General features: G+C 40.6%; 1 protein-coding gene across 6 annotated transcripts in view; it reads right to left on the bottom strand.

The window, feature by feature from the left end:
* Positions 1–20,631, bottom strand: part of CFAP46 (cilia and flagella associated protein 46) — an 84,030-nt gene that overhangs the window by 48,919 nt on the left and 14,480 nt on the right. For all 6 annotated transcript variants that reach the window (XM_060274838.2, XM_060274839.2, XM_060274840.2 and 3 more), the window contains exons 9-20: positions 19,947–20,048; positions 18,949–19,048; positions 17,114–17,212; positions 16,229–16,419; positions 15,348–15,576; positions 14,133–14,253; positions 9,942–10,065; positions 9,080–9,207; positions 7,891–8,042; positions 4,288–4,427; positions 2,112–2,324; positions 540–756 (exon numbers count right to left, since the gene is read on the bottom strand). In XM_060274838.2, the coding sequence (XP_060130821.2) occupies positions 540–756; positions 2,112–2,324; positions 4,288–4,427; positions 7,891–8,042; positions 9,080–9,207; positions 9,942–10,065; positions 14,133–14,253; positions 15,348–15,576; positions 16,229–16,419; positions 17,114–17,212; positions 18,949–19,048; positions 19,947–20,048 (1,816 nt within the window). The remainder of the gene's footprint in view (positions 1–539; positions 757–2,111; positions 2,325–4,287; positions 4,428–7,890; positions 8,043–9,079; positions 9,208–9,941; positions 10,066–14,132; positions 14,254–15,347; positions 15,577–16,228; positions 16,420–17,113; positions 17,213–18,948; positions 19,049–19,946; positions 20,049–20,631) is intronic.

Here is a 20,631-nt window from a genome sequence, read left to right as displayed (position 1 = left end):
AAAAAGGAGTTGGGGGGGGGCACAGAGCAGAGCCAGTAAGGAGTGCAGTGTCTCAAGGGACAGAGAGGCTTGGGGGGGCACATTCAGATCCCAGGCCTGAGGTTACCCACCCATGGTTTAGGCCAGGGGTAGTCAACCTTTTATACCTACTGCCCACTAATGCACCTTTCTTGATAGTAAAATTTCCTTACCATCTACCGGTGCTCGATGGAAGGAGGATTCAGCTTGTGCCATAGAATCCCCTACCGCCCACCTAGAATGCGGAAATGCCCACTAGTGGGTGGTAGGGACCAGGTTGACAATCCCTGGTTTAGGCCATACTGAACTAGATGGACTAATGATCTAACTTTCTCATGCAGCTTTCCATGCTGCTAATATGAATAAATATTCTCCAACAGTCTTTTACACCCAAGGCCCTGGACAACTGGGAGCAAACAGCACCTTCTCGCCCAGGCTTAACAAGCTGGCCAGCCCAGTTCTACATAGCCTGTCCTCCATACAGAAGACAAATGAGATGAAAAAAAAAGGTGTACTGGTACCTCTATGGCTGCTTTAATATCAGGGATCCCAGCTGAATCCACGGGTAACACTGGCGCGGAAGATAACGTTAGTACTTTTGGAGCAGTCCTTCTACGTTTGGGGGGCCCTTCTTCCGGAACTTTCTTTTCATCAGGTTTGGAAATAGGCTTTGGGATCCAAGGAAGAATTAGGCCCCGAGCCAGAGCATTACATAATGTCACCAAAATAGTAGTATTCCTGAACAAGAAACAAAACGAAGGACCTAAACCACTCACAAAGATAGTGTTAGAAACAGAGTATGGAAGCACCTTTCATCACCTATGTAAATCAATAAAAATATAAGTGAAGATTAAAATGCATGAAGCTTGTGCACTCTATATAACATACCTGAAAATTAGGGTAAGAATATACACATATGGTAACATTTAAGTAAGAAATATAAGCTCAGTGACCGAAATGGGGTCCTCCATTCACTCCTTGCCATCTCTGAGTGTTTGTAACAATCTCTTTTTAGCTAGTTGTTGTATGACCGAGGGCCTCTTTCATCCATTCTCCTTTCCAAATAATGCTCACAAAGTGTAAGATTCTGTATTTTAATAGCACTGACACTATATTCCTGTCCTGACATGATAAAAGGGGAATAGCCTGTTTCCCTCTACATATTGTGGGAGAAATATGTGCAAGTCCTGGAATGTGGGACTGCACTGCCTCCTAGGAAATACCTTTTTTGGGGGTATTGTCAGCAGCTCCACTGAGGGAGATTGTACCACAACTCAGTAGGGACCGTGTGGAAGTGTCAGTTGTAAGAATCATTGCCTCTACATGGGGTCTATATCTATGGCTGCCACAAGCTGTAAGATGACAGTGGCCTGAAAAATGGATTTCGCAAACCGTGGTGGCTGCCAATGTAAGACGCCTATAGCATACATTCGACACCTTTGCGTGATCCCTGCTGGCAGAACTGCATAGCCCCTCTTGACTAACATGTAGTAGGGATGCCAATAGTCTGAACTGGTTAAAAAACATCATCCAGATTTTTTCAACAGGAAAAAATGAAAATTATAAACCAGTAATTTGTTCATAATAGTTTACATACTAGTTATATTTGAAATTCAGCTGGCCTGCAAGCCATATCACATAGCCTGTCTTCATTTTAAAAAATAAAACAATGAAACTTTTAAAAACTCAAACCAGGTTGATTTTAATTGTTAATATTTACAATAAACCCTATGCATTAAATCTGAATGCACCTAACAGAATCTGTCTAAATGCCAAGCTATTCTGAATTAAGGAAATGGTGCATGCACACATTTTCCTTTTGACTATGCACAGCACAGTTTCATTGCTATTGGCCACTCTGCTGTCACTTATAAAAACTGTGTTTAATCACTATTTCAGTTGGATGAGATTTGGGTAGGTAAAGCATATAGAGTATGAAAATCAGCTGAGACATGCTACTAATTACCACAATAAAATCCTTCCAAACCAATGTGTTTTAGTGATGCTGAGGCACAGCATGGTAAAAATAAAAGTTATGGCATTAGTAAAATAATTCTGCATAAAACATCCCATCGAACTTTTATAGAACTTACCCAAAATGTCCAATATTCCTAACTGCACTGAAAAGAGTATGCAGGGATTCCACAAGTTCTCTTTGTCTTTTTGCAGCAATAAGGTGTTTATTGTGATTTAAGACATACACAACAGTGTTATGTACAATCCATGCTTCATTTAACTGTTCTCCAATTTTGGCAGCCCGTAGAAAGTTTTCCATAGCGTACTGAGACAAGCGGTCGATCCAGGAGCTATGAAATTAAGAGTAAGCAAGGATTTTTATATTGCTCCCCCTGCTCAGAATAAAATAAAACCGCAAAATGCATACACTAAGGAGTACCAGCCCTCAAGTCTCCCAAACACTATTATTGCCAAATGCTACCATTAAAATATAGTTCAATCCTCAGACTTTCTCTTTGCTTTTCTGTTTTACTAAGACCAAAGTAATCCAGGGTCATGAATACACTCATGCCCCTTAAATGCACATATTCATATATACATGCATAATTGCCAACACAACCTTCATATAGAAATACAAAGAGTATTCTGACTTCCCAAGGATTGAAAAGGCAGAGTTGTGTCAAAATGTGGAAACCTATGGTTTTCCCAGATCCAACCGCTGCCTTAATTTTCTAAAAGTCCATTCCATCCACACATCCCACAACTGAAGTTATATTCCGCCCTACATGAGAAAGGTTTTCTCTAAGGAGCAAAGAGTAGTCTTGGTGGATTTTCAATAGGAAACAAGATTGGGGCAAGCATGTGATTACCCTTATTACCAAAGTGCAGTCCCATTGGCCTTTTACAAAAATGGGAAGAGATGAGAACTTGATCAAACTATATTCCCCCATCCTAAATGTTACATATTCTAGGAAAGTCTAGTCTAAACTGGCCCAAGTTAATGTGCAGTAAAATAGATATTTGACCACAGTCCCCTTGCATATATTTTCACCAACCATTCTGACCAGGAGGAGTTGTGCATTTGGTCTGGAAATTTTGGAGCCCCAAGCTTAATGCAGCATCAGCTTTTACAGTTTGATAGTAGAACCATGAGGCAACAAGGTATGTATGAGAAATAAAACAACGGAACAACCATTGTCAAAGGGAATGAAGATGGAAATAATTAAGGATGAATAATTCCCCACTAGATACTTCATTGGTGCAATGCTTTCTTAAGCCACATACAGATTTCTAATTATTTTAATGCGGGCCTGCTGCTTTTCAGCTGCAGGATTCTGTCTAACTTATCTACAGTGACAGGGTCCCTCCAGGACATGAAAGATCAGTGAACCACTCTGCCTCGCTTTTCTGGAAAGCTGAAATATGCAGCCATGTAGCTTCAAGCAGCATTTCCAGTAGCAGCAGCAGTTCATATTGTCATGCCCCATGCATCATATGTCATGCTTATTTAACAAATTTATGTCTTCTTGCCTCCAAGTTGGACTGAAGCCTTTGCCTCTTTTTTTTTTAAATTAAACATGAGATATCTGTTTCAAGCGTCTGTTTCAAGTATTTATTTGGCACTGCATATAAAACCAGCTGACCCCAATCGCCTAATATTTTTTAATCCCAGGCAGTTGTGGTGTCCATTTATTCATATACCCTAGTTAGCCAGGCTCCGTGGGGAGGGGGACTCTGTGGCTGGGCATGCAATATACATTTTTGTACACATTACTTGGCTGGACAAGTGCACCTCAAATTTCAAAGTATGGCTATGTTTCATAGAATCATAGAATTGTAGAGTTGGAAGGGGCCATGAGGGTCATCACGTCCCACGCCCTGCAATGCAGAGTTTTTTTGTCCGACGTGGGGCTCGAACCCACAACCCTGGGATTAAGAGCTGTACTTATAAATATAATTATGGTAAATCTACTGGAGAGTCAACTTTTACTGGACAGATTTGGGTGTCAACAATAAGCTGAGAGATGTGCTACCCTCAAAGTATATTCTTGCCAATATTCTTGCCAATATTAATTACTGTGAAAAATGCAGGGGTGGAAGAATGACTTCACAGACATTTCGTTAGATGCCAAAATTCAAATTTTGCATTTCAGAGTTTAGTCAACTGCACAAAAATTTAAAAGATGAGCACTAGAGAGTCACTTAAAGATCACATTCGCAATTCAAAAATTTGTTTACGTATTTAACTGCTCTAAGGGTTAATTGCAGTGAGAGCATGAGAAAAGCAGGTATCAGTTCTTCAGATCAAACCACCTGTACGTCTTCCATTCGGATTCATGCTCAGTTTGTGCTTTGTGCATAGCATGTCCTGCAGAGTGCAAGCTTGTATCTACAGGGACAACTGCGTGATCATTCAGCTGGACACCTTCCATTCTTAATAACTGAATAGTAGCCTAAAAGAGGAGGCACAAGAGGAAAAACAGAAAACAAGGCATTGATAAGCATATGCGGCATCAAAATTATACATCTTCTAAAACATAAGTTACTGTGGCTTGGAGGGCAAAGGCGTCTGGTCCATCTAGCTCAGTATTGTCTTCTTTACTGACCAGCAGTACCTCTCCATAATCAAGGACAAAAGTGGTAAGGACCTAACAGAAGCAGAAGACATCAAGAAGAGGTGGCAAGAATACACAGAGGAATTATACCAGAAAGATATGGAGGTCTCGTACACCCCAGGTAGTGTGGTTGCTGACCTTGAGCCAGACATCTTGGAGAGTGAAGTCAAATGGGCCTTAGAAAGCACTGCTAATAACAAAGCCAGTGGAAGTGATGATATTCCAGCTGAACTATTTAAAATTTTAAAAGATGATGCTGTTAAGGTGCTACACCCAATATGCCAGCAAGTTTGGAAAACTCAGCAATGGCCAGAGGATTGGAGAAGATCAGTCTACATCCCAATTCCAAAGAAGGGCAGTGCCAAAGAATGCTCCAACTACCGCACAATTGCGCTCATTTCACACGCTAGCAAGGTTATGCTTAAAATTCTACAAGGCAGGCTTAGGCAGTATGTGGACCGAGAACTCCCAGAAGTGCAAGCTGGATTTCGAAAGGGCAGAGGAACCAGAGACCAAATAGCAAACATGCACTGGATTATGGAGAAAGCTAGAGAGTTCCAGAAAAACGTCTACTTCTGCTTCATTGACTATGCAAAAGCCTTTGACTGTGTCGACCACAGCAAACTATGGCAAGTTCTTAAAGAAATGGGAGTGCCTGATCACCTAATCTGTCTCCTGAGAAATCTCTATGTGGGACAAGAAGCTACAGTTAGAACTGGATATGGAACAACTGATTGGTTCAAAATTGGGAAAGGAGTACGACAAGGTTGTATATTGTCTCCCTGCTTATTTAACTTATATGCAGAATTCATCATGCGAAAGGCTGGACTAGATGAATCCCAAGCAGGAATTAAGATTGCCGGAAGAAATATCAACAACCTCAGATATGCAGATGACACAACCTTGATGGCAGAAAGTGAGGAGGAATTAAAGAACCTTTTAATGAGGGTGAAAGAGGAGAGCGCAAAATATGGTCTGAAGCTCAACATCAAAAAAACCAAGATCATGGCCACTGGTCCCATCACCTCCTGGCAAATAGAAGGGGAAGAAATGGAGGCAGTGAGAGATTTTACTTTCTTGGGCTCCTTGATCACTGCAGATGGTGACAGCAGTCACGAAATTAAAAGACGCCTGCTTCTTGGGAGAAAAGCAATGACAAACCTAGACAGCATCTTAAAAAGCAGAGACATCACCTTGCCGACAAAGGTCCGTATAGTTAAAGCTATGGTTTTCCCAGTAGTGATGTATGGAAGTGAGAGCTGGACCATAAAGAAGGCTGATCGCCGAAGAATTGATGCTTTTGAATTATGGTGCTGGAGGAGACTCTTGAGAGTCCCATGGACTGCTAGAAGATCAAACCTATCCATTCTTAAGGAAATCAGCCCTGAGTGCTCCCTGGAAGGACAGATCGTGAAGCTGAGGCTCCAATACTTTGGCCACCTCATGAGAAGAGAAGAATCCTTGGAAAAGACCCTGATGTTGGGAAAGATTGAGGGCACTAGGAGAAGGGGACGACAGAAGACAAGATGGTTGGACAGTGTTCTCGAAGCTACGAACATGAGTTTGACCAAACTACGGGAGGCAGTGCAAGACAGGAGTGCCTGGCGTGCTATGGTCCATGGGGTCATGAAGAGTCGGACACGACTAAACGACTAAACAACAACAAGTACCTCTCCAGGGTTCAAGTGCCAGCTTGCCCCTGTGACCCTGGGTGCTCGGGGCTGTGGGTGCCATGCAGTGGGCATGGCCTTGGCATTGAAATTTGTGGGTGCCCAGCCCCTTCATGGGGAATTTTGTGGGTGCTCGGGCACCCCGGGAGTTGCCACCTATGCTCCACGTTTTCAGGGGATTGAACCTGGGCAAAGTAGATGCTTTGCCCCTGAGCTACAGTTATTCTCCTTACAGGAGAGGGAAGAAAGGGACCATGCCAGCCAAACACTAATATGCAGGTTTCTCCACATGTCAAGCAATCCGTCTTTCAATAATCCATCACACTGGGAAAAAAAGGCAAAGCTTATCTGAGGAGGAAGAGGAGGAGAGCCGGGAGAAACATTCTGCTGTGTCAGGCGGGAGGAAAAAACTGAGGGGAGCGTGCCTGCCTCCCACAATTCTTCGCTCCTATCTGCGATCATGTGATGAGAATAAACCCACACCATTGGCCCGACATCCCACGAGGTAAATTATCAAACTCTGAAGAACAATATTTAGTACAGTGGTACCTCGCAAGACGAATGCCCTGCAAGACGATTTTTTCGCAAGACGAATGCGTCTTGCGAATCGTGGTTTCCCATAGGAAAGCATTGAAATTTAATTAATGCGTTCCTATGGGCAAAAAAAGAAATTTCAATGCATTCCTATGGGAAACTGCGATTCGCAAGACGATTTTTTCACAAAATGAATTAAATTCGTCTTGCGAGGCACCACTGTAGTTGTAGCATCCTTTTAACCCTGTACTTTTAGAGAAATTCCATCCTCTGGATCTTTTAATGTGGTAGCACCCACACTTTGGAAATCCCTGCCTAATGACACAGTGCAGGTGCCTTCATTGTATTCTTTTAAGTGTCTGCTAAAAGCATTTTTGTGTTGGCAAGCCTATCCAGACATGTAGACTGTTGACATATGTTTTAATCTAATTTTTACCGTATCATTAATTTAATTATTTTAAAATCTTTTAAATAGCTGCTTTTAACATTGTGGTGTGGTTGTTGTTGTTGTTTTAACTGATAATTGTTTTGTGCTATTCTTTTTGTAAACCACTTTGATGTTTTATTACAATTAAGTGGTATATAAATCTTTTGAAACAAATGAAACAAAAGATATAAATATAGGCATTTCCTTTTTGCGGTCAAATCAATGATAATACTATTGGTACTGCTTACATAAAGTTGAAAAGGAATCTTTCAATATACCAGTACTCATCAGAAGACGTGTGGAGGAGCCAATATTCCCACTAAAAATTATTAATATCGCTGAGCCTGCATTAAGCATACCAACATACATATTCTGACATTCCATGTTTCCAGAGAAGGCGAGAATAGTGATTAGAAGAAACCCTGTGACAGTTTAAGTGCAAGAAACCCAATTAAATAGTGTGTGGATTTCAGAGCTCTACTCATATAAGAGATAAACAGCATAAGCACTTGCATTAGACAACATTTTTATGGCCCTTTCTCTCGTAAATAAGCAGCTATCAGTAGCAAGCTTGCATAAGTGGATATCACTGCCTTATTAGCATTGCATATCTGAAACCAAGGGCAGAAAGAGAGAGATAATTATTTTGATCACTGTGCAATTTACTAACCTCTGCATTAATGAATCTTACTTCTGCTATAGTTCTTAATAAATCTCTTTCTAAAGAGAAGCATTTGGTGGGTGAAGCTACCGGTAATTCTTTTTGCACACTTGCTTCCTGTTCCTCATCTGCCATAATAATACTTGCTCTTTTCTTGAATACTAAGAAAAAGAAATAATGTGCATTATTTTAACAACTTTTGTATGCAGGCATGTGTTTATGTAAACTTTTAAAATGATAAAGCCCTCCTTTCCAGTTATAAATTTGTTGTTGTTTTTTCAATTAACCATGCAATTCAAATTTCCTTTGAATTCTTTGTTGTTAGAAATACTATGCTGACATACACTATTATTACATTACATTTTGTATCTGTTGGGGTATATAATTTAAGTACAGATACAGATTACAATATGGTAGCTATGACCTGAAATGGCAAATTCTGGTATCTGAGGCATGGGAGCAGATACGTCTGGCTCAGGGTGCAGGGTCCAAAGCAAGCATGCAGGTGAAGGGAGAAGCTGAACTTCAAGAGGTTATTTTGGAGCTGATCTGGCCCTCAATTCCCCCGCCCCCCCGACACCAAGACCCCACTAATGTTGACAGCATCAGCAAATTAAAAATGACACAGCTCTGGGGTAGAAGAAGCCCAGTGCCCTGACTGGGTTGCAAATTGCCCCCTCCCTCCTCATCAATCATTTGATGAGCAAAGGTGATAATCCCCTTTCCAGATTATCTACATTTGGACCTTGAGCCAAAAAAAAATGTTAGCCATTCTGCTCATTCTGGCTTACTGTTACATCACATGTGGGTATTGACTTGCGCAAATGCCCTTCTATGTTGCTTTGAGAATTTGAACAGGTCAGAAACAGGTCTCTGCTTAAAAAAAGAAAGAAAACGCATTTGCATTTTCTTGATGCCACCTAATAAAATACTATACATACCCCGTTTCCCCTATTTTAAGACGTAGTCATAAAATAAGCCATAGCAGGATCTTTAAGCATTCAAGGAATATAAGCCATACCCCGAAAATAAGACATAGTGATAGGCACAGCAGCAATGCCGGCCGCGGCAGGAGGAGGAGGAGGAAAAAAAACAAGACATCCCCTGAAAATAAGCCATAGTGGTTTTTTTTTTTGAGGAAAAATAAATATAAGACAGTGTCTTATTTTCGGAGAAACATGGTAATACAATGACTTACACTTCTTGCGTTTTGACACCTTCGCTTGATTGTCATCATACAAGAGGCAGAATCTACATGCAGCCCGACACACATCCCACACACATTGTTTCCGTGCTGTTTTTGCAATTTCTGACCACAGTCTGATTCTGCACCAATTAAAAGATCCGAAGAAGAAGAAGAAGAAGAAGAAGAAGAAGAAGAAGAAGAAGAAGAAGAAGAAGAAGAAGAAGAAGAAGAAGAAGAAGAAGAAGAAGAGTAGTAGTTTGGATTTGATATCCTGCTTTATCACTACCCTAAGGAGTCTCAAAGCGACTAACAATCTCCTTTCTCTTCCTCCCCCACAACAAACACTCTGTGAGGTGGGTGGGGCTGAGAGACTTCAGAGAAGTGTGACTAGCCCAAGGTCACCCAGCAGCTGCATGTGGAGGAGCGGAGATGCAAACCCTGTCCCCCAGATTACGAGTCTACCGCTCTTAACCACTACACCACACTGTAGTTTTGTTCAATAACACAACACAACACAAAAACAAAACAAAACCCTAGGAAAAAAAGACTGCACAAGCAAATCCAGGAATACATACTCATTTATAGGATGCGGAAACTTAGTCCTAAAAAAGATGAAAAGGTGTTCCCCTAGCCACAATGACATTAGAACACAATCCATCCCAAACTATGCGCTACTGTTTTCAAGCGGAGAATTAAGCATGATAATGATCAAATCAGGATAGTCTGTCCTTATTAGAATGCAGGAGTTTTGTGTATTCTGATACAGAATTTCCTGATTTGATTACTGACTGGTGGCTGTAGTGAGCAGGGACACAGTCCCCAATTCAAAGACTTTACTATAAAAAAATCAAACAGAAAACCTTTTCATTGTTACCTCTCTTTTTCATTTTCGCGTCCTATTCTCTTCAAATGCCCATCTGCTTTCTCCACATTTCTGGAGTGGTGCTCTGCTTTTGCACAGAGATAGCCAATTGGACCCTTACTTTTACTTGAAGCAACTAATAGAAAAGGAGAAAAATGCAGACAGGTTTGTACTATACTCATGATATTACTACCACAGCAATTTCAAAATCTGATTGCTAGGATGATTTAGTCACTGAATGAACAACTGCAGGATAAACATACTATAAATGCTATCAGGCTAATTCAACAACAGCAAACCAGTTCAGACATGACCCCAATGGCTGAAAGATAAAGATTCCTATGAAAGATATTAAAGCATCTTCAAGTCTTCGACATGCTACTGTTGACTTGAGGAAATATAAACCTGGACGGAAAATATTTTATAACACATCCTAGCCGCATAATGTATGCAAATGTAACATTAACACTGTTTTTCCATAGAAGCTGACACTGCAGTGTGTTAAATCAAACAAACCCTGGGTTTTAAACTAACAAAAGACAGACAAATAGGAAAAGAGGAGGGGAAGTAGTTACAATCCCCCCAAAAATTGACAAAGAAAGGAAGTTATACTGACAGAGACAAGATACAACAGGAAAATGAACTGAGCCCTCAGGTATAAAATGACTCCAGCAATACCAATATGTCAAACAAGGATTATTTCAGTAGTGTAATGACAAAGTAATCATGGTTTTATAAGCATACTACATAAGGCTTTCCTACAAATATAACAAGGTTGGCAATGAATAACATCCCATTATCGTCCTTGACATAATCACGACAGAAAAAGCTTTAATATGGCCCTCAAGCAATAACTCTAAACATGAACATAGAAATTTTATTTTTAAAACATTTATGGACCAGGAGGCATCATGGAACTGATAGTATTTACTAGAGCTCTTTTAACACAATCCTACACTCACCTTCTGAGAAGAAATTCCACTTTAGTCACTGAGCTTCACTCTCAGACAAGTGAACATAGAATTGTATCCCTTACTAATAATCTTTGAAAAGTTTAATATGTTTTTGCATCAATGGACACACAAGATCACATCATATCATATCATATCTTAAGTACCCATTCTTAGTGCAGAAATTCTAATTGCAAAACAAACGTATCGTCTCCTTTCAATTGATATTTTATGAAAAGTGCCTAAGCATTTGTTTGTTTATTTATTAAAGTTAAAGCCTAATTCCCGCTATTTGAGGAGTACTGAAAATAATGCTATGTGAGCGCTTTACTTAGCATACATATGCCGAGTGGGGGAAAAACCTTGCAGGATCAGACCAAGAGTTTGTCTAGTCCAACAGTGGCCATGGGAAACTGCATGTTGCATCACACAGAATTACTCTCCCAATGTAAAATATACAGCCCTCTGGATATTTGGGGTTGTGCAGGTGCTCTACAAAAGATCCCAAGTGTTTCCTCCAGCACCAGCATTGATATGAATGTTCACAAAGAAGGCCTTGGTTATGAGACAACTAGAGGCAGAAAATTTCCAGAATGTTTTTCTTGAGAAAGTAGCTCAAGGAACTTACGGAGGTAGGAACCTATGTTAACTCTAAACTGACTTCTTCTCAGACACCCGTAATCTCTATTTGCTGATTATTGTGAACAACTCAATGGGAGCACAGAGAAATCCTAGCAAGTCAAAAGTCTGGCCTACCCAAACAAAACATCCTTATAGGGAAAAGACCCACTGCTTTCAGTAAGATTTATTCAAATAAATTGTCTCACATTGATGTACTTTTGATTTAAATCTACTTAACGGTGGCTGTCTGGCACTGAATATGAAGAGGCTCTGTTTTGCCTTGGTCAGGCCACTCCTGGAGTACTGTGTCCAGTTCTGGGCACCACAATTTAAGGAGGATATTGATAAGCTGGAATGTGAGCAGAAGACAGTGACCAATATGATCAAGGATCTGGAAACCAAGCCTTATAAGGACTGGTTGAGAGATATGGATATGTTTAGCCTGGAGAAGAGCAAACTGAGCGGGGATATAACAGCCATCTTTGAATATCTGAAGGGTTATATAACATGGAAGATGGAACACACTTGTTTTCTGCTGCTCCAGATGGTAGGACCAAAACCAATGGATCCAAATTACAAGAAGGGAGATTCCAACTAAACATCAGGAAGAACCTTCTGATGGTAAGAGCTGTTTGACAGTAGAACAGACTACCTCAGAAGGGTGTGGACTTGCCTTCATTGGATATTTTGAAAGAGAAGATGGCTGGCCATCTGTCAGGGATTCTTTAGCTGTGAATCCTGCATTGCAGGGGGCTTCAACAAGATGACCCCTGGGGTCCCTTCCAACTCTACAATTCTATGTATCTATGAAAGAGCAAGAAGTCAGGCAGGTCACCCATAAGGTATACAACACTTAAACTTATATGTTTTAAAGGAAACTGATTGTTTAGAAAGGCAGTAAGTGTTCTGCTATGTGATGTCGAAAGTCTTGAGAACCGACATTTCACTGGGAACTGGTGTTTACTTCAATTAAAACTTATCTTTAATTTATGTCAAAAGCCTATTAAATGTTAACTGGAAAGCTTTTGATCACTCAAGACTTTGTCTGAGGGATCACAGTTTTTGCTTCAGGACTGATTTACTAAAAACAGTTTCTAGGGATTATTTTTTTAAAAAAACAGACTTGATCCAACATCCAAATTTGGCTGGTGTCAGTCTTAAGATATTTTCATATCTAAGTAGAAAAATTAAAATGTAGTTTCCTTACTCTGGGCTAGAGCTGATTTGTTCAATCAATGACAGGTTGGAGGCAGGAGAATGGCAACCACTCCGGGATCTGTCACCCAAAATGGAGTGCCTCACATTGTTTTAAAGCACATTTCCCCTAAAGATGGAGATGTGAAGACTATTAAAGTCACATTTTCCCAGCAGCTCAAGGTTAGGCCTTTGCCCTTGTTATCCTTACAAGAACATAATTTAGGCTAAGAGCGTGACTGGCCCAGGGTCATGTTTGACTAGAGTTTGAACTCAAGTTTCTTTGGTCCTAACAATCTATCTCCTACAGGATTTCCCAAACTTGGGTTCTCAGCAGTTTTTGGACTACAACTCTCATCACCCTGAGCTAGCAGGACCAATAGTTAGGGATGATGAGAATTGTAGTCCAAAAACAGCTGGAGACCCAAGTTTGGGAAACCCTGATCTACTACATCATGCAACACAACACACCTGTTAAGATGGTATGAGTATCATCATATTATGCACTGCACTTTTACCTTGTATTTCCCCCTAACATTCACGTTAAATAATAATCACATTGAATGCACACCCCAGCCCAGCAGAAGGTGAAGCCAAGTAGGATTTGTGGACAGTAAGCCAAATAATGTCCTTTTCTATATAGGGGTGAAGCTGTCGGCATCCTCAGGGGTCAAGATGCCAGCTGGCTAGCCCCCAGCTGGATCATGCCCTTCCAGCCAGCACACTGGACAATCCCCCGACCCCTGGTGCGACATAAATCAGCGACCCAGACTTCAAAGCCTGGGCACACTGTATTAACAGAGCCAACGGCACAAACAGAAGGGTGTGAGGCTTGTGGAAAACATACTAGCAAGCTACATATTTATTACTCATAAATCAAAACAGAGAAACATGTCGTCTCTCTCTTTCCGTCTCCTCCGAGAGAGAGTCAAAAGCAAAACAATACACGACGGAAGTTCCCAGCAGACTGTGCTGGAATGTAAACAGACATGTGACATGTAACAATCTCACACACCTGCTCCTTAAGGTGGAATGGAAAATTCCAACAGAAGCATGGCCAACAGTATGAAATGTAGTCAACTGGTAAATATGGCTACTGTACTTTGTACTTATTGCTAAAGCTAAGGAGCTACTGGATTTTCATTTTGAAGTTCACTAGAAACCTTCTCAATGTGAGTTGAGCTGCAGCACTTAAAATGAAACGTGTGCTAGTTACACACTTTGCTAGCCAGAGGCAAGGACCTGCCATGAATAAAGGGTAGGAAGGGTAGGAAACAGCCACTACAATGAACGGAGCGCTTATAGACGCAGAATCCACGAAGTTTACACATTTCATTAAACTCTACTCCTCCCGGCTCTGTATTTGACCGCTGAAATCCAATTCTGTAGGTTAGGAAAAATATCATCAACACAAGCTTCATCAGATAGATTATAATACCTTTAACTTCATTTTCACTATCAAGGATGATCTGAAATGCATCAGGAGCTAGTGCATGGCCAGCATTCACCAACAGAGACCGTTTTTTCCTCACACTAGCCTTTTGAGTCCCCTTTTTAGCCTAAATAAAGGAAATCATTTGTTATTACACAGGTAGGAGCAACGAAAAAATGTGGCGGCCTATCCCCGTCCCCTGAGAGAAGTCAGCCACCCTCTCCTCCAAAATACATCGTTCCATTGTCCCTTCCCTCAGTTTTCTTTTCTGGCTGACACTGAAATTTCTGTGGCTACTATATATGCTCACTCCTCAGTAAATTGTTTGTGGGTAGGAATGCGGATTTCCCCTTAGGATTACTTTAAAACAATTTTTTAATGTCTGCAAAATTTAGCATTCCCCTCAGCATACTGATACCTCCCATCTTGGCATTCACCACCTCAGCAATTCGACAGAGGCTCACAAACCCCTATTTTATAAATGCAACTGCTAAATTTATTATGTATGCTTTTTCTGGGGCCTCTTTTAAACAATATCTCTCTTCACACCCATTCTCACTCCGGAATTGCTGCCAGAGAGACTGCATTAGTGTCTTATGTAGCTTTGGATATAACGATTTTCTATATTATTTTGCATTTCAGTTGCATTTTTCTCATTTATTGTAAGCCACCCAGAGTACATTAATGTTATGTGAAAACATACAAATGGATAAAATAAAATAATCATGGCTCTTTACTATTAATTAGTATTTCTGGAAAATCCTAAAAAGTGTTGAAATTATAATAATTGATGGGAGTGAGGAAATACAAACCAAATTTATTCATTTAGCATCTATCTCCCAACATTGAGCATAACCCTTTATTTTAATAAAAAAATTCCTTCAGTAGCACCTTAAAGACCAACTAGAGTATCTGACGAAGTGTGCATGCACACGAAAGCTCATACCAAAATAAAAACTTAGTTGGTCTTTAAGGTGCTACTGAAGGAATTTTTTTATTTTGCTTCGACTCAGACCAACACGGCTACCTACCTTTATTTTAATATACCCTAGATTTTCAATAGGTTGCTTTGTTATGAAGAAAAATCAACTACTTATTCTCAGTCAAATCTGCACCTGCTTTTTATTTGTTTTAGAGACACACACACAGAGGCATGAGTATTTAGTTTATAGATAGATTATATTAATACTGATATACTTGAATAACTTCACCATCAGTTACCTGTTCAATCATCAAGCTTGCTTGGTCTTCTAGACGCTCCAGGGGCTGGTATAACATTGTATTTACGCTAAGCCGTTTGAAAGCCATTTTAAGGTATTCATGATACAGCCCCTTGTTATCAAGATAAATCGCCTTCTGCAAATGTTCCATGGCAGCCTCTATTCTGTCTCCATTTTCTTCAATGTGGGCAATTTCCATATGAACTTGGCAACGTAACAAAATCAACATGCTAGAAAACATAACCATATTCAATAAAACTATGAAGAGGTGCTTTCTTCTTATGTGGTGCATCTGTATTACAATAATGATTTATTTGGATGAAAAAAACCTTTTCCTTTTCCACTTGCAGTAAATCTGGCAAAGAGAGAGTCATATAAATATGTATAATGATCATAACTGGCTGTTGAAGGGCAATGACAGAACAATTTTCAAAGGATTCATGTATATGACTTAATCTACAGCATAAAATATTATCTTACAGTGAAGCACCTGTGGCGTTATTACAGTCACATAGGAAGACTAGAACACTGAGAAGCTTTAGCTCAGTAGTAAAGCCATGGGTTGTTTGGATATGCGCCAGATATCTGGTTAAAAGGATCTCTATAGAAAGACTGGGAAAAACTGCTGCCTGGAGAGCTAATGTCTGAATCAGTAAAAGGCAGCTCCTTGATACATCAGATGTTGATACAAAAGGTATCAGATCCCGTAAAACAGGTTTCCTTAAACTCGGCCCTCAAGATGTTTTTGGCCTACAACTCCCATGATCCCTAGCTAGCAGGACCAGGGGTCAGGGATGATGGGCATTGTAGTCTCAAAATATCTGTAGGGCTGAGTTTGAGGAAGCGTAAAACAACAAACAACACATATCAAAACCCATTTACCTGTCAATTTTCTCTAGGATTTCAGCAATAGCTAGCAATGGTCTTCGGACATGCTGTTGCAAGTTGTGCTGCAGTAATGGTAAGCAGGTATTCCACAGGGTAGCACATACTGCCTGAATAACGTTAGGGTCCTTCAGCCGAATGGCACGATTCAAAATTAGGTCAAGTTTCTGTATTGTTTTCAGCTGAGCCTACAAGTATAAACATACATTTTGCATTGATTATAGAAACAATGTTTCCTGAACTTAATCGGCAGACTAGAGGAAAGCCTGGACAGCATGTTGATAGCATCTCCCAAGAACACAAAACTGTTTTCCCATTCATAATTTGTACCATCTTATTGGTAGTGGATGCTTACTCCTTTCTGAGTGGGTGCCTGTCAAGGTCCCTTGCGCTCGGCCGCCATCCCTGGGCAGTGAGAAGAGAGTGAACATGGTCAGGCAGCCATTAGGGGATTTCCCCCTGGCCGCCGGGACATCTGGCTCGAGTTCCCGCTGGCTGCTGCATCTCAAATGGGCCAATCGGTGGCCTCTCCTGGCAGGGTGTGTGTGTGCCTCACAGGCTGAAAGTGCATTGGCTACATGTGTGTCCTTGCAGCCGACAAGGCATAAAAGCCAGCAGCACTGTCCTGCAGTAGTCATATACTGATTATGAGGCATAGCACATGAGTTACAGAAATTTGTCTTGCAATTTTCTACGACAACAGTTATTGACCGGCAGGCCACTCTCTTCCCTCCAGCTTAGGGCACACTTCCCTATCTTTCCTCTGTACTATGTTTAATGATTTGGGGAAATGACACAGAAGGAAAGGGGGGGGAAACCCAAATCCTATGTGGAAGGGGCAGATTTCTCTTCAAAGCAGTGTCAATTAAAGAACAAACATACCTCAACAACACTTTTAGCATAAGTTGCAATTTTAGGCCCAAGCTTCTGGACTTCGCAATCACATTCCAAGCAGTCCAATTCAATTTCTCTTGCTGGATCCTATTAATATAAGCATATTTTTCACCCAGAAATGCACATGCCCGTGATTAATCTCTGATGCAGCCGGACGTTTCATTACAGTGTTGCGCATTTGTGCTTGTTGACCAAGGGTGCTACAAGCACTCGGCAGTGTCACGCGACTTCTAGAAGCACAGCTGTGTTTGTCTACTGCAGTAAATGCCACAACGAGCCTTATGGCACCTTAAAAACAAACTGATCCATTATGGCATAAGCTTTCATGGACTAGAATCCACTTCATCAGAAGCACAAAGCGTTATCTTCAGTTGGAATTGTTTCTGCCTTATACTGTACACACAATTATAGTACAGTACATGCATTGTGGCGAAGCCATCCTCCTAACATCGGCATTCTTGCTTTTTACCTGGTCAGGGCAAGGGAAGCTACGAACATGAGTTTGAACCAAACATGTTCTCGAAGCTACGAACATGAGTTTGACCAAACTGCGGGAGGCAGTGCAAGACAGGAGTGCCTGGCGTGCTATGGTCCATGGGGTCACGAAGAGTCGGACACGACTAAACGACTAAACAACAACAAGGGCAAGGGAAGGTGAGGTTCGAGTGGCAGAGGACACTTGGGTTGGACTATTGTGCAGATAGATAATTTTAGACTGCCATCTAACCTGCTGCTACATCCCTGAAATCTCAAAGAGCCTTTGATCTGTGCTGATGTAATAATAATAATAATAATAATAATAATAATAATAATAATAATAATAATAATATATTACTTATACCCCACCCATCTGGCTGGACTTCCCCTGCTTCCAACAAACATTAAAATACATCAAATATCACAGATTAAAAACTTCCCTAAACAAGGCTGCCTTTAGGTATTTTCTAAATGTCAGGTAGTTGTCAGGTATCTCTCTGACCTCTGATGGGAGGGTGTTCCACAGGGCGGGTACCACTACCGTTTGTATGATAACAAGGATGTGGGAAACTCCCTGTGCTGATATGCATTATTGGTGTATCAATACTTAACATTTAATATAAACAGTACAAAGGGGATAGATTAAGAATCTACAAAAACAAGTGGATGTCCCTCTTTCCACCCTGTATAATATCAGCACCATTGGCTTTGCGGGGAGGTAGGAACATACTGTTTGTTGTGGCTAAATAGAATTATTTTGTATGACAGGAGTTGTGAAAATTAACCACATTGGAATGTATCCAGCTAAGTTATTTCAGAGCTGTTGTTTAGTCGTTTAGTCGTGTCTGACTTTTCGTGACCCCATGGACCAGAGCATGCCAGGCACTCCTGTCTTCCACTGCCTCCCGCAGTTTGGTCAAACTCATGTTAGTAACTTTGAGAACACTGTCCAACCATCTCATGTTCAGAGTAGACTCACGGAAATTAACAAGTATCACCCACTTAAGTCCATTAATTTGGTCTACTCAGAGCATAACTTAGTTGGAAACAACCCATCATTTCCATCACAAACACAGCTGAGGATAATGGCCCACTGGGCCAAACAGGATAGCCAGCTTTTGCGAAACCTTCTCAATTTTAAATGTATATATACAGCAAAGTACTAATTTATTTCCAATGATACATTCTCTCCTTACTTTTTTGTGATTAATTGTTTTTTAGGGAACAATGACTTTAATTGTCTCTGATAATAGCTATAGGACTGGAATCTTTTCCTCTTTGTTCAGCTTGACACTCATACATGTATAAAAAAGAATGATAGAACAAAGTAATTTCCTGACACTCACGGTAATCTTATATTTGAACAGGTCACTTAAACATAAAGACGCAATAGGTATACAATTTAGTTTCAAGCAAAGTCGAGCCAATTCCAGCAGCAAGGAAATTCTGGAAAAGTAGAAAATAAAACCAATTAGGATAGAAGTAGTGTTGGTAAAGAAATCACTTATTGCTTATTTATTACTATAAACCTAAAATGGCAGTGTGTGAAAATCTGGCATTAAATCCCCAGCCCCCTTCATGAATATGGAAGTTTGAGCGTGCTCCGGGAAATCTCTTAATCTTAAAAAAAAGCACAATTCCACCTCCAAACAAATTATGAGAGAAACGGAGAAAATGGGCATGTAGCCCAGCAAGCCAGTTACCAGAGTCAGCTGTTTAAAAGGGAGTGGATGGATGCTGCTATGTGAAACAAGAGGTTAAGAAGAGAGCCATGGATAAAACAGCAAACCCCCATCCCCACCCCAAATACAGTGGAAGGAACATAAAGGGAAATGTAATGAATTACTTAAGAAGACGGAACATTTTCTGAAATACAGTAATGGGAGCAGAGTACTCTATTGGGTTCTACTGTGATCTCTCAATGCACATATGGTTATGCGCATGGGAAACTCTGCACTTGTTGTTTCCATATTCAATTCTCCCTCCCAACCCAGGACTCCAGCTGTGACTTTGTTTGAGCTTGAAGTAAACTCCAAGGTTGGACTTGAGTTGGGCAGGGAAGGGAGGAAAACACAAGCACACAGGCCTTCTGCTCTGGGTAATGGCTAGCATATGCCAAGGAGGGAGAGAGTTGCATGAACCCTCATCACAACAACTTCATTGGTGCTGGGAGGGATTGTGTCCCAAGGACAAATCACAAAAAATCTTTGGACCAATAGAGCTTTAATGTAGCATGGGAGACATTCTGTCAACTCTTATCTTCTTGGCATGGATATAAGATAAATAGCAAATGCTTACGTTTTTAAAAAGGGCTTCTAGAGTGTTGCTAACACATGGAACTTACCTATCTATGCGGATTAATTTCCTTCTAGATCCTTTCAAAATTCCGTATATTGTTTTCAACTCTGTATCAACGTCTTGAGGAATCTCATTTTTATCTAACTGCCTGCAATTATTTTATAATGCAATGATTACTAACAGAAGAACATCTCAAAACCTATTAAACAATCAACATTTCCCCCTCTAACACAAGCAGGATTTGTGAATACAGTACAGTATTGGGTGTTTTTTAAAAAATATATACCTAAAATAAATCAAAAGTTGATTGACCTGTCTTCCTCTAAGACAATAGGCCTTGGCAAGCAAAGCTACACTCCAAGCAATCTCATTTTTCACAAGAGCATGCAAAATTCCATTCCATTCAGGAAACAAGAAGAACTGAGTGTGGAGGGAAGGCTCTGAGTGCTTTATTCTTATACTGAGGATCATCACAGCAGCTATCTCAGCAAACATTTATGACTGACCCTCTATAAGACAGATCTGCAGTATGTCACTCATCTGCTCACCTAAGTTGAGTAACAATTCAGGCCAACACCTGAATAACATGCTACCCAGGACACTGCTGCTGGATGTGCCTGCAACTATTTCACAGAGAGAAAAAGGGATGGGGTTAATCCTGCAAGGCAACTGTTCCATACTTCTATGTTGAACTGCACTAGCAGTTTTTCTTCCAAACATGGCTTTCTGGA

The sequence above is a fragment of the Zootoca vivipara genome, chromosome 5 (assembly GCF_965207765.1).
Source record: "Zootoca vivipara chromosome 5, rZooViv2.hap1.1, whole genome shotgun sequence".
NCBI lineage: Eukaryota > Metazoa > Chordata > Lepidosauria > Squamata > Lacertidae > Zootoca > Zootoca vivipara.
Note: the sequence above shows the minus strand (reverse complement) of the source record. Positions and strands in the feature narration are given on the sequence as shown.